The sequence below is a fragment of the Carcharodon carcharias genome, chromosome 12, assembly GCF_017639515.1.
Source record: "Carcharodon carcharias isolate sCarCar2 chromosome 12, sCarCar2.pri, whole genome shotgun sequence".
Lineage (NCBI taxonomy): Eukaryota > Metazoa > Chordata > Chondrichthyes > Lamniformes > Lamnidae > Carcharodon > Carcharodon carcharias.
This window is the reverse complement of record NC_054478.1, coordinates 111,906,529-111,921,449: the sequence shown is the minus strand read 5'-3', so window position 1 is coordinate 111,921,449 and position 14,921 is coordinate 111,906,529. Positions and strand designations below refer to the sequence as shown.

Sequence of the window (14,921 nt, the reverse complement as noted above, 5' to 3'; positions counted from 1 at the left end):
TGAAGATGTCAGGGAAGAGGTTGGGAGATGGGGAGGAAGTACAAGGGGCGGAGGGGGTAAAAGGCTGGAAGATGGCAATTCAGGAAGTTGGTGTAAAGGGGGCTGGAAGGTGTAAGGGAAGGAGTTTGGAGGGGGAAAGGCGTGTGGAGAAGGGAAGGAGTCCAGGGAGAGGAAGGAGTGCAGAGAAGGGAAGGAGTCCAGGAGGAGGAATGAGTGCAGAGAGGGATGGTAGCCTGGGGTGAGGAAGGAGTGTGGGAAGGGAGGGAGTAAGGGTGGAGGCAGAAGTAAGAGTGGAGGAAGGAGTTGGGAAGGGGGAAGGCGCAAGGCTGGGGGAGGAAGTGAAGCTCGAGGAAAGAGTCGGTGGGGGGAAGAACTAAGGATGGCAGAAGATGTAAGGGTGTCTGAGGGAGTCAGGAGGGGGAGGGACTAAGCAGAGGGGAGTCTGGAGTGGTGAGAGGACAAAGTGGGGGGTTGAAGGTGCTCTGGAGGTGAGGGGTCCATAGGGGGCCATGTCCAGGTGAAGGTGCAAAAGAGGGGTCTGATGCTCCATGACTGCCTCCTCGGGAGCAAACTGAGGGTGGGCATGGAATGAGGGAGTGGTGAGAATGACCGAAGGCAGAGTGAGGCAGTGGGGTGGGAGAGTGAGGGTTCGATGGTGGCATATTGGACAGTGAGGGCGGTTGGTGGGGACTCGGAGGCAGACACAGACCCTGGGGGTGGGAAGGAGGAGGTCAGGGAGGTTAACGTGGATGGGGGAGGGATTTTTGGGAAGTAAAGGAACATGCACGTTCACCTGGACATACCCGAATAGAAAGGTTGCAACTGGTAGATGAAAGGTGACGCCAGGGTGTCAACTGTGATGGGGGAAAAGGAAATGGGTAACTGGGGGAGGGTAAAAGACGGGGGAGCAAAAGTAAAACTGAAGTAGCACCATGCTGTCCAAACCAAAAGTGAAACGATAGTCGTGGCGGGCCAGATCAGGTGATGCATGGGAGTGTGATCATTGGGTGGGCAGGTCAGCTCAGATGAACAACTGAAAGCAAACCTCAGCAGGCAGCATTGAAACTGATCAGGATGTTGTGATGAGTGTGATATGTGAAGGATCTGCGTGCGTGGGAGAGTGCTTGCACGAGGCTCCAAAAGGCCCAGCCACACACACACACTTTTCCCTCCAGAATCACTCGTTGGCCTGATGCTCCCTCTGCAGTGGCAGAGGACAAGGTGGAGGGGCTCACAGGCAAAGGGGACTCGGAGGGAGAGGACAGCCTCTGAGGTTACAAAGTGAATGACCCAGAAATGTTCAGCTGCTGCTCCTCCTCCCTTCGAGTGCCCGGGGTCCCAGCCTGACCCCTTGTGGTGAAGGAGCACCTAGAGGGACATTGAAGTGCCCCATTTCCCTCTTGTACTGCTGCTGCAGGAACTCAGCGCTGGAGTGCAGGTGTGCATGCATCTCCACATTCTGCTGGACCAGGGTTTCCATGGTGTTTACCATCTGCCCCATGGAGACTTCCATACACTTGCATGTGGGCACCGCTTCATCAGAGAACAGGTGGACGCACTCCTCCAACTCATGAGCCACTCTGTTGAGGGCTTCCAACAGCTCTGTGCGATGCTCCCTCACCTTCTACTGTCTCTCCACGATGAGTTGGAAGGCCTACCCAAAGGTTCTTCATCAAGATTCAGGTCTCACAGATGGCTCTTTTCCAGCAGTCCTTCGTGCTGGGGAGATCAGCCGAACCTGCCTCCTCCTTCTCCTGGGGACACATGTACATGCGGTCACCACCAGATTGTGAATCAAGCCTGCTCTAGATCTAGGTCCCACCGAGGTGTGTATCTCTGGGCTGATGGACGGTGTGGGTAGGAGCTGTGATGGGACTTCCAGGCTGCTTAATTCCAGCTCTTCAATGGAGGAGGTGTCCTCTTGTTTGGAGGTGAGGACTTGGATGGAGCTGAGGGACTGGCTGGCTGAGGGTGTTGGTCACTTGGCAGAGCTCCCTGTGAACCAAAGAAGAGATAATTAGTGCTTGGCAGTAGGATCAAAAACAGAAGAGAGAGAACTCACAGTTGTGTTGAGAGAGGGATGATGTGGTGCAGGATCCTCATGTGGGTATTTGCTGCTGACCACACTGTTGTCGCAGGCATGGTCCACAACCTCACTGTACAGCACGATGGCTAATCCTCAAAGTGAATGAGGGGCCTATTGTGGGCCACTCCACCCCTGGAAGGGACCTCGCCCTGCTGATGTGAGCAGGCTTCTCCTGCATGGAAACAGATGGAGAGAGTGTGAGCAGGACACACGGCATTGCGTGGAATATTTGTGTGGTGAACGGAGCCATGGATGGGATGAAGACGTGAGCTCCAGAGACTATGAGCCTGATGTAGATGTGAGGGTGTGTGTGAGTTAGTGGTGCTGTCCCTTGAGGTGTGAGATCCCTGTGGATGTCTAAAGGATTCATGAGTGTGTGAAAATTGAGTGATGAGAAGAGTGAGTTACCCTGGCAGAACAGGTGAGACCATTAATCCTGTCGTGGCACTGGGTGGCTGACCTTTTTGCTGGGCATTGGCACTGACCACCTCCTCCTATGCTGGATTGGTGATGCAGCTGCCCATCCTATGGCCAGAGCAGGGGTAGAGGACATCACAGCGGGCCTCCATGGTGTTGAAAAGGCATTCAACCTGGGGGCTGCAGTCTTCTTGTCTTTCGGGGCCACGTCTTCCATGCAGCAGCCCTGGGCTGGGAGCACTAAGAGGTGTGCACACAGGTGGACTTTAAGTATGGCGCCTGGCGTGATGAAGCGGCGAGGTGATGACGTGGCGGGGGAATGAGAGTACACCTGCCATGGAAAAGCATATTTAATGCAGCGGGTTTGGGGTGATGTGGCGTGAAAATCTGCCATTGGGCCAGCGGGTAAAACAACATCTTAACCTCCCGCTACCTCATTCAGTGCAAATCTGGGATGATTCCATTCCAAATATTTTGCTTTTGATAAAAGAGATGATTTTCTATGCTGCATTTAACCTTGTTAAATGAACTATTTTTTAATTGTTCCTAATACTTAAGGATCCTCAATATTTTATTTTCAAATAGAAATTCAGTGGGTCTGTGAGGTGCCATGGTAAATCTACTGAACAAAGACCTCATATTTGGTCTATTCTTTATGCATCAATAAGTCAAGTGAGTGCCAACAAAGAATATAAGACATTTCATGGAAGAATCTGCTGACTTGGAATTCTTCAGTGAAATAGCAAAGGTTGGGTCTATAAAAAGCCATGATCTCCAAATCCTGCCACAAAGCAATATCTCTGGCAGTGTCATCAAAATGGTTAAGGTAACAATGAGTTAGATTCTATGAATTTTTTCTGTTAAAATTAGTTATGCTCCAGCCTAACTAACTTATTTCTAATACTGCAGGTTATCTTTTACGAGGACAGGAACTTCCAGGGTCAGTACTATGAGTGCAGTAGTGACTGTGCTGACCTTCACTCTCACATCAGCCGCTGTAACTCCATCCGTGTTGAGAGTGACTGGTGGGTGATGTATGAGAAACCCAATTACATGGGATACCAGTATGTTCTGACTAAGGGAGAATATCCTGACCACCAGCACTGGATGGGATTCAATGACAACATCAGGTCATGTCGTTCATATAGCTATGTAAGTGATCCAACATGAATACCATTTGAAATTAGTTTCCATTTTTATAGGTGAAATATAATATTTAACTATTGTTCATATGCTTTTACTGTATTGACAAAAACTAAATTTTAATCCATGTAATGTGCAAATTAAAGATTAGGTCCTCAAGGGTTATAATCTCCGGATTACTACCTGAGCCACGTGCAAATTGGCATAGGGACGCGAGAATAAGGGAAGTAAACAAGTGGCTAAAGGAGTGGTGCGGGAAAGAGGGGTTCCATTTCGTGGGGCACTGGCATCAGTAATGGAACAGGGGGTATTAGTACCATTGGGACAGTCTCCACCTGAACCGATCTGGGACCAATGTTCTAGCGAAAAGGGTAAATAGGGTTGTCAATAGGACTTTAAACTAGAAAGTGGGGGGGTGGGGGGGAAGGGTAAAACTCCAAGAAGTATGACTAATGGGAAACAAAGCAGCAGGTTAGCGTGTGTGTGTGTGGGGGGGTGGGGGGGGTGGTGGATTCAACTTCAAGGAAAATTATGAAAAAACTGAAAAGAAAGGAGAGCCCAGGAGTGGCTATTAAAGCCTCCAGAACACAAAATAGGACAGAGTGTTTGGAAAGGGCTAGAAATCTAACTTCAAGCACATCAGATAAAGGGACGACAATGAGAAAGGGGACGGGAAATACAGGACTGAAGGTGTATCTGAATGCACGCAGTATACGAAATAAGGTAAATGAGCTTGTGGCGCAGATTGAAATTGGCAGGTATGATGTGGTGGGCATTACGGAGACATGGCTGCAATGGGATCAGGACTGGGAGATAAATATCCAAGGATATACATCCTATCGAAAAGATAGGCAGGTTGGCAGAGGGGGTGGGGTTGCTTTGTTAGTAAGAAATAAAATTAAATCGATAGCGAGAAATGATGTAGGGTCAGATGATGTAGAATCTGTGTGGGTAGAGCTGAGGAACCGCAAAGATAAAAAAACCATAATGGGAGTTATATACAGGCCTCTGAACAGTAGTCAGGATGTGGGGCACAAGATACACCAGGAGATGGAAAAGGTGTGTAAGAAAGGCAAGGTTACAGAGATCATGGGGGATTTCAATATGCAGGTAGACTGGGAAAATCAGGTTGGTAGTGGATCCCAAGAAAAGGAATTTGTGGAATGTCTACGAGATGGCTTTTTGGAGCAGCTTGTGGTGGAGCCCACTAGGGAACAAGCAATTCTAGATTTAGTGATGTGTAATGAGGCAAATTTGATAAGGGAGCTTAAGATGAAGGAACTCTTAGGAGGAAGTGACCATAATATGATAGAATTTACCCTGCAATTTGAGAGGAAAAAGCTGGAATCAGATATAACAGTATTGCAATTGAATAAAGGCAACCACAGAGGCATGAGGGAGGAGCTGGCCAGAATTGACTGGGAGATGAGCCTAGCAGGGAAGGTAATGGAACAGCAATGGCAGGAGTTTCTGGGAGTAATTTGGGAGACACAGCAAAAATTCATCCCTAGGAAGAAGAAGCATACTAAAGGGAGGACGAGGCAACCATGGCTGACAAGGGAAGTCAGGGACAGCATAAAAGCTAAAGAGAAAGCATACAATGCGGCGAAGAGCAGTGGGAAACCAGGGGATTGGGAAGCCTACAAAGACCAAGAGAGGACAACTAAAAAAGAAATAAGGAGGGAGAAGATTAAATATGAGGGTAAACTAGCCAGTAATATAAAAAAAAAATTGCAAGAGTTTTTTTAGATATATAAAGGGTAAGATAGAGGCAAAAGTGGACATTGGGCCGCTGGAAAATTACGCTGGAGAAGTAGAAGTGGGGAACAAAGAAATGGCAGAGGAACTGAATAGGTACTTTGCGTCAGTCTTCACAGTGGAAGACACGAATGACATCCCCAAAGTTCAAGAGAGTCGGGGGGCAGAGGTGAGTATGGTGGCCATTATCAGGGTGCTAGGAAAACTGAAAGGTCTGAAGGTGGATAAATCACCTGGACCACACGGATTACACCCCAGAGTTCTGAAGGAGATAGCTGAAGAGAAAATAGAGGTGTTAGTGGTGATCTTTCAGGAATCACTGGAGTTAGGGAGGGCCCCAGAGGACTGGAAAATTGCTAATGTAACCCTCCGTTTAAGAAGGGAGAGAGGCAAAAGATGGGAAATTACAGGCCGATTAGCCTGACCTCGGTCGTTGGTAAGATTTTAGAGTCCGTTATTAAGGATGAGATTTCAGAATACTTGGAACTGCATGAAGGCGGGTAGGCTGCAGAAGGATTTGGACAGGTTAGGAGAAGGGGCAAAGAAGTGGCAGATGGAATACAATGTGGGGTAGTGTGAGGTCATGCACTTTGGTAGGAAGGCATAGACTATTTTCTAAATGGGAAGAGAATTCAGAAATCTGGAGTGCAAAGAGACTTGGGAGTCCTAGTCCAGGATTCTCTTAAGGTTAACTTGCAGGTTGAATTGGTAGTTAGGAAGGCAAATGCAATGTTGGCATTTATTTCGAGAGGACTAGAATATAAAAGCTGGGATGTTAATTGGCAAAGAAACCAGAAAAAAGATTAATTTTTTTTGTGCAGGAGTTGTTATAATCTGGAATGCATTTCCTGAAAAGATGGTGAAAGCAGATTCAAAAATAACTTTGAAAATTACCTGGGATAAATGACAAAGTAGTACAAATTATTACAAAATATTTACATCATAGAAACAGGCCATTCAATCCAAGAAGTTCATGCTGGTGTTAATGCTCCTCATGAGCCTCCTCCTGTCCTTCTTCATCTAACCCCATATCCTGCTATTACTTTCTCTGTCATGTTTATCTAATTTCACCTCCATTGCATCCCCTGTGTCTTGTGGTCGTGAGTTCCATGTTCTAAACACTCTCAGGGTGAAGAAGTTCCAACTGAATTCCATATTGGATTTATTAGTAACTATCCTATATTGATGGTCTCTATGCCCACAGACGGAAACATCTTTGTATCTAACCGAGCAAACCCTTTCACAATCTTAAAGGCCTCTATCAGACCATCCCTAAATTATATCTTTTCTAAGTCTCAGCTTTTTCAATCTGTCTTGGTAGGTATAACATCTCAGTTCTGGTATCATCCTAGCAAATGCTTTTTTGCAGTGGCTCTATGTCCTTTTTATCATATGGGGACTAGAAATGCTCACAGTACTCCAATATGGTTTAGCCAAGGTTCAATACAAGATTAACATAACTTCTCTGCCTTTCAATTCTTTCCCGCTGGGAACAACTCCCAATGCTTTATTTACTTTTTTCATGGCCTTATCTTTGTTGCTGCTTTTATTGATTTGGGTATCTGTACTCCCAGCTCGCTCTGTTCCTCTACTGCATTTAGACATTTATTTCCCATGGAGCGTCACCTTATTCTCCCCATCAAATGTACAACTTCACATTTATCAATATTGAAGTTAATTTGCCAGTTGCATACCCATTCAATAAGTTTATTAAAGCCTTACTGTGTATTGTTGCAGTGCTCCTTTGTATAAACTACACCCCCAATTTCATGCCATTTACAAATTTTAAAATTGTGCTTCTGATACTCGAGTCTAAATTGCCTATGTAAATACGTGAAAAGGAAAAATTTGCAGGGCTGTGAGGAAAGAGCAAGGGAGTGGAATTAACTGAATATCTCTTTCACGCTGTTTCTCATGCCCACATGTCCATCCTTGGCCTGCTGCAATCTTCCAGTGAAGCCCAGTGCAAACTGGAGGAACAGCACCTCATCTTCCGATTAGGCACTTTACAGCCTTCTGGACTTAACATTGAATTTAACAACTTCAGAGCGTAAACTCTCTCCTCCATCTTTACCGCTTTTAATGCAATCTTTATCTTTTCATTTTTTAAAATTTATTTGTTCAATTTTTATCCTTTTCCCCAGCCCCATCCCACCCACCCACAGGGCCATATGTCACTTGTTTCTACGTTGCGCTTTCAGAGCACTGACGCTTGTTCTGCTATTAACACCCTCTGCTTATCTTTATTCTACAATCAGCACCTTCTTTAGTCCTTAACACTACCATTAACACTCACTTTGTCTTGTATCCAAGACATCTTTGTCAATCTCTCCTTAGCTGTCACCTATCCCCGACCTTCTATCTTGCTCTGCCTGCTCCACCCCCTCTTAAACAGTATAAAATCCATCACATTTCTCCTTCTCTCTAGCTCTGAAGAAGCATAATATGGAGTCAAAACGTTAATTCTGTTTCTCTTTCCACAGATGCTGCCAGATCTGCTGAGTTTTCCCAAAATTTTCTGTTTGTATCTCTTTCAAAGAGATGGTTAGCTTCTGTGCTGTAAGGTTCAATTTATTCAGTATGAATCCCCACTCTGTGTTGAATCAGTTGATCTCAGTTGGAGAGGCCCTGGGCTTGGGGAGGAGGGGCAGGGAAAATACTTAACTGGGATTCCTACTTTTCATTATTAAGCAAATCCCAACTAGCAGATAATTGTATAAATATAGTAACATTATATGATCCAGCTCAATGATGGTCCCTCTAGTCTGTTGGTACTCAGTGATTCGACTCATACATGAATTTCTCAGCTTTTAGTTGAGATACTCAAGGATGCCTAATGAGAGTCAATGTCTTAGGGAATGCAAAAACAAACAAATGGAAGAAAGAATGGGGAACAAAATAACAAAAGTAAATAAATTCATTCTCCACCAATGCAATTTAGAAGTTACAATAGGATCAAATTCATTACCCCCTTTAACACCTGGCGATGTCCCCTTCCTTCATTGATGAGAGCTACTTTTGGTGATCATGTGTGTGTAAATTATGTTGAAAAGATATGTTTGATTCAAGAATAATGAACTTCAGTAATTGTGGATAAGTTTGTATTAGATTTATACTGAATAAGAATTAAAATGTTTCATCTCACAGGCTAGTGGGGCTCCATACAAAATAAAGATTCACGAGAGGCCTAACTTTGGAGGACAGATGATGGAATTCATGGATGACTGTCCATCTGTCCACGATCGGTTCCATCATCATGACATTCACTCCTGCCATGTGATGGACGGTTACTGGATCTTCTATGAACATCCCAACTACAGAGGCCGACAGTACTTCATGAGACCCGGTGAATACAGGAGATACAGTGACTGGGGAGCCATTGTGGCTACTGTTGGCTCCTTCCGTCGAATTGTGGACATCTAAACTTCAACAGCCTCTTATAAGAAAATAAAAATTGTTTTAACATTTAACATTTAACATGTCCAAGTGTTTTCTTATAATGTGTTTATGCTTATATATTATCCTGACATTTTAAAAAAAAGGGGTTTTAAGAAATTTTAGGAGCTGTTGGAGGTGGACATTATTTACTTGCAAGTTTTACTACAAAAAAGTAAGCTGGCTTTTCTCTATTAGCCATTTCCCAAAAACGAAAGAAATTTTCAAAACTTTTCAAGTTAACTAAAATGCCCCCTCCTACTTTTTGATGTTTAAATTGACAAAAAATTAAAAATCTAATCTCTTGTCACAAAAATCTAATGTCCCAAGGAACTTGGCAGAATATTATTATCAATTGTATAAGACAAGATGGCAAACACAGCTTCCAGTTGCTAAAAATATACAGTGGAAACAAAGCATTAGTGATTTCAGAAAGTTACTGGGGCTCTAAAAATACCCAACATTCACTGTAAAACTCATATATTTAAACTATTCAAAATAAGAAACCTGATGTTTACATTAATTACATATACACTGTCAAAATGTAGGAGATTTTTATTTAAACTTACAACATGCTAAATCTGGAACCTATTAGTAACTGTTGTCAGTGTGGTATTTCTGTAATCCATGGGAAACAGGATAACTCTGCATGATGTGAAGAACGCCAGAAATATAAAAATACGCAGCTAGAAGAGAAAGTTGAGGCATTCCAAGGCATTGTGTTAACTGCTAAACAGTCAATTAGAATGGTTACAAAAGGGAGGTAAAAGCAAATGAAAATCAGTGAGAGTTCAAAGTAAAATAAAAGGATGGCGAGGATGGATTCGTATATTCCATTTAAAAAGTGTGTGAAGACAGCAGCAAATGTTACTTTGCATACTTACAAGTCACCAATCATTATACTGCAGATGAAATGAAAATTTGTAAATTTAAAATATGTTCACTTTCATTAACATGGGCCATGGTTCTTTTTCTACATCAAGCAACAAAGAACCAATGTTGCCAGGGAAGAATTTCTAAGTTGCAAATTACTTCTCTGAATCACTGAAGCAAGACGCATGTTTCACTAAACATATACTTCTTGGAAGCTTGCTGTCACAGCATCCGGTATCACAATATTAGATTCTGGCATGAGCACTGACAGAGCAATTTGCTGGTATGATGAAAGGGCTTCTCATCTACTGAGGCCTGATTTTCAGTCTTTCACTCAAAATAATTTTACCAGTCAGTTAAAACTGCTTGCATTGCAGACAGCAATTGTATGCTTGAATCCTTGTCTCTTCAATTAAACAGCTTATATGGCATTCAGTTCCTGTCTGTAAGGTACAATAGGATGGAGCGCTGTACAAAGTAATTACATGCTCAACTCTTCATGCAGCAAATTACTAAGAACCTTTCTCCTGTACGTTAGGGATAATTTCAATTTTATAGATCCAAATAGAAGTACAAATAGAAAAAATGAAAATTGTTCAGCTATGCGAGTTATAGTGACATTTTATCTATTCCTTTGACATTTCAATTATCTGCTCACAACACAAGAAAACTCCAGATTTTTAGCTTTCTTACAAATGTTTCTGACTGACATGTTGATGCTTGCCCTTTTGGCCACCCTTTTATCAATGTGACTTGTTTCTGCCCTCAGAATTTAAGGGCTGAATTTCCCAGAGGTCTTCAGTACTCCAACGTCAGGGCCAACGGGGATCTCAAGCCTGCTTTTGCCATGAGCAAGACCAGCACAGGAACAATCCAGGAGGTGGCCTCCCCATTAGCCACCTCTGGCTCACTGTCCAATTAAGGACAGTGGGTGGGTTGCCAATACTGCTGGCCCAATCAGAAGGCTGGCAACTCTACAGCCTCGGCAACACCAATGGGAGAGGTGGGAACTGCTGAGGAAGGTAGGAGATCAAGAAGGCGCATCAAAATGAAGGTACCTTTGGAGGCACATAATAATTAAAAATTTTAGAGGGGCCAAGCATGCAGGTCCCCCATCTCTAACTAATCAAAGCTGAAACCCTTCTAGTGGCAGTGTTTGGGCTGTGAGTTGGCCTTTACAGTTGGCAGTCCCCTCTTTGAGAGATGGAGGTTCTGGCTCCATTGGTCTCCTGAGCAGCTGCATTAAGGGAAACAGCTTCCATGAAGTCAGTGCCTCAGTACACGATGGGAGGGCTACTACGCTGCTGAAAAAATGCTGGCCATGCCAAAAACTGCTCCTAATTGGGGCCTTAGTGGGTTCAGTTGGCTGCCTGGGCAAGTAATTCACCTGCCAGCCTGAACCGGGAAATCTCCCTGGCAGCAAAAAGGCATCGGAGAGTTGACCCAATCCAGCTTCCACTACTTTCCAGTTCCTCCTTCTCCTAACCAGCCACACTGGAACCAGAAAATTCAGCCCAAAGACTTTACTTTGGCCCATTGGCAACAACAAGGTGAAGATGTGGATTTTAGAAGTGTATGTGTATCCTATGATGAGGCTCCACATGATAGGGACTAAATCAAACAGTTGCCCACAGTGAACAGCACACAAGATTCACAGTTTCCTGCATGGGCTATGAAGAGGGCACCCTAAACTTTGGGCCGGAGTTCCTGATATGCATTCCTGCTGTGTGAAACTCTAAGTCATGAGAACCTAAATCACAAAACCAAGCCCAGAACTGTATAATACACCAACAACTTGTATTTATATAGCTCTTATAACTTAGTAAAAAGTTCTAAAGGTGTTTTGCGGGAGTGCTATCAAACAAAATTTGATACTGAGCCACATAAAGAGATATTAAGACAGATGATGGAAATCTTGGTCAAGGAGGTAGGTTTTAAGGAGTGCCTTAAAGGAGTAGGGCTGGAGAGGCAGAGAGATTTTGAGTGGAAATTCCAGAGTTTAAGGGCCCAGCTGGCTGACATAGGTTGATTCATAAAAAAACATCTGTTGTGACCTGGGGATGCCAACAATCCCACAATCCCTGAAATTTTAGGCTGTGGAGACTGGGATTTCAGCACCTCCCCTGTTTTTAACATGGACTTCAGAAAAGGCTTGGAGTGAGGAACTGAAGAGCAATAAACCCTGCTGACGATGTCCTGTTACTCAGACCTACAACATTATTAGTGAATAGGCAGACGTACGCAATTGCATTTGTTGTTTCGGCATAGAGTACCAGTACCATTGGCAGTTCTGAAATCCAGTCGGAAAGGTGCTCAAGGAACTACACATGCCAGTATTAGAACAATTATTACAAAAATATTACACTAATTTGCATACTTTCAACCAGCACACTTTCTTTTTCCTCTGCTGTATGTAACAACACCACCATTCCTAGCCAGAATGGAAATGATTGGATAAACCCCCTTTCAATCACTGCCTAGAGACGGCACTGCTGTAAGTGACTGCGACTGATTTTATGCATGTAATTTGTATGTAACTATTCTTCACTCACTGTATTTTTCTGAAGAAATTGCCTAAACTTTAATCAGAAGAAATTCCGGCAATTTTGCTCATGAATTCTGTTTGCTGAGTTCATAGAGGCTCTTCAAATTGGGTGGTATTTTCCACCCCTGCCCCTGCCCATGCCTGCCACCCCATAAGTTTTAAAATAGTACTCAATTTGGTGTAAAGTTAATAAAATATATAAGAAAGCAACATAAATAAGTGATCAATATAATTAAGTAATTATTTAAAATACAATAAGGGTGCCAGTACAGGTGATGTGTCAAGGCTGAAGCATGCAGGAGCTCCTGGATAACATTGTGATCCAGGGAGGAACCATCTGCAGTAAGTGTTTGTGACTTGAGGAACTTTGGCTCAGAGTCATTGAGCTGGAGGCTGAGCTGCAGACTCTGCAACACATCAGGGAGGGGGAAAGTTACCTGGGTGCTTCATACCAGGAGGCAGTCACACCATTTAGAATAGGGGCTTCTGATTTGGGCAGTGGCTAGGGGCAAGACGGTGTGACAGCGAGTGAGGCAAGTAAGGGGATCCAGAGCGCAGGAGTGCAGAAGTGTGAGCCTTTGAAATTGCCCAGCAGGTTTGTGGTTCTCTCAGCTTGTTTGGATGAGATTGGGGGCTGCAGGGTGGATGAGCAAACTGACCATGGCATTGTGGTACAGGAGGCCATCCAAGTCGGGGGAGCAAAGAGGAACGGAATGGCAGTAAGGGACAGAATAGTGAGGGGGATTGACACTGTTCTCTGTAGCAAAGAACGAGAGTCCAGAAGGCTTTGTTGCCTGCCTGCTGTGCCAGGGTTTGGACATCTGCTCAGGGCTGGAGAGGAACTTGCAGTGGGAGGGGGAGGATCCAGTGGTCGTGGTCCATATAGTTACCAACAACATAGGCAGGATGAGGAAGGAGGCTGTGCAGAGTCAGTGTGATAAGCTAGGCACCAAATTAAGAAGCAGGACCTCAAAAGTAATAATCTCTGGATTATTATCTGAGCAACATGCAAATTGGCATAGGGCAAATAAGATTAGAGAGATGAATGCGCGGCTCAAAGGCTGGTGTGGGAGAAGTTGGCTCTGGTTTGTGGGGCACTGGCACCTGCACTGGGGAAAGTGGGATCTATACCATTGGGACTGTCTACACCTGAACTGTGCTGGGGCTAGTGTCCTCGCGAGCTGCCTAACTAGGGAAGTAGAGAGGGTTTTAAACTGAATAGTGGGGGCAAGGAATCAAATTGGGGAAGATGAAGTAAACCAAAGAGTAGAGGCAAGGCATTAATATGGAAAATGATAAAAAGGCTATGACAGGAAGGGACAGAGAGAACAAATGTAAGAGTAAATCAGCAGATAAGGCTAGACGCTACAAAAATATTAAAAGGACAAAACTAAAGTCTGTATCTAAACGCACATAGTATTTGAAACAAAACAGATGAACTGATAGCAGAAACAGAAATAAATAAATACAATCTGATAGCCAATACAGAGACATGGCTACAGAATGACATAGATTGGGACCTGAATATTGAAGGGTATGTGACATTTAGGGAGGATAGGAAGTTAGGAAAAGGTGGAGAAGTGGATCCGTTAATCAACGATGGTATTAAGACATTAGAGAGGGATGACCTAAGTTCAGGAAGCCAGGATGTAGAAGTGGTTTGGGTTGAGATGAGGAATGATAAAGGCAAGAAGTCACTTGTGGGAGTGATGTACAGGCCCCCTAATTGTAACTACACAGCAGGACAGAATATAAAAGAAGAGATAATTGGAGGTTGCCAGAAAGGTACAGCAATAATCATGGGGGATTTTAATCTACACATGGATTGGAAAAAACAGACGGGCAAAGGTAGGGTTGAGGAGTTCAGAGAATGTTTTCAGGATAGTTTCTTAGAACAGCACATTTTGGAGCCAACCAGAGAGCAGTCTGTACTAGACCTAGTATTGAGCAACGAGATAGGATTATTTGATAACCTCCAAATGAAGGCATGCCTAGGTAGCAGTGATCATAATATAATTGAACTTTACATTAATTTTGAGGAGAAGTGAAGGCATCCGAGACTGTATTTTAAACTTAAATAAGGGTAATTATGAGGGCATGAAAGCAGAGCTAGCTAAAATGACCTAGCAAATGCTTATAAGGGATATGTTAATAGAAGTTCGGTGGCAGACATTTAAAGGGGTATTTCAGAATACACAGAATAAATACATTCCAAGAGAAAGAAAAATTCCAAGGGAAGGCTTTAACATCAGTGGTTAACTAAAAAAGTTAAAGACGGTATAAAATTTAAAGAAAAAACATGTAATTAAGCAAAGACAGATGGCAACTCAGAAGATTGGAAAGAATATAAGGGGCAGAATTTTCTGTCTGGTGGGGGGTGGGGGTGGGGGGGGTGCGGATGGAGCGGAAGTGGTCATGGGCAGGCGCGCGTGCACCTGATCACTGCCTGCAATCGGGTCGGTGCTGCCATTTTACGTGGGCCAGCATATTTCCTGACTCTCGTGGATAGCGGGAGTGTGTGGGCTGCAGCAGACGTGCACAGACCGCCGGGTCCAATGGCGACCCGGCAGCCTGTTTAAAAGGAGGCCTGGCAGCCTCCTGTAGGCTGCTCGCAATGGCCAATGCTAGATCACAGCAGAGGAGTTCGGGTGAGCAGGGCAGGCT

The 14,921-nt window shown here is 44.1% G+C and overlaps 1 protein-coding gene across 1 annotated transcript; it reads left to right on the top strand.

The window, feature by feature from the left end:
- The first annotated feature begins 605 nt into the window (after positions 1 to 605).
- On the top strand, positions 606 to 8,827 carry LOC121285002 (gamma-crystallin S-1-like). The gene is made up of 3 exons (XM_041201066.1): positions 606 to 620; positions 3,413 to 3,655; positions 8,552 to 8,827. Exons 1-3 carry the CDS (start codon positions 606 to 608, stop codon positions 8,825 to 8,827), a joined length of 534 nt encoding a protein of 177 aa, XP_041057000.1.
- Positions 8,828 to 14,921: the final 6,094 nt, after the last annotated feature.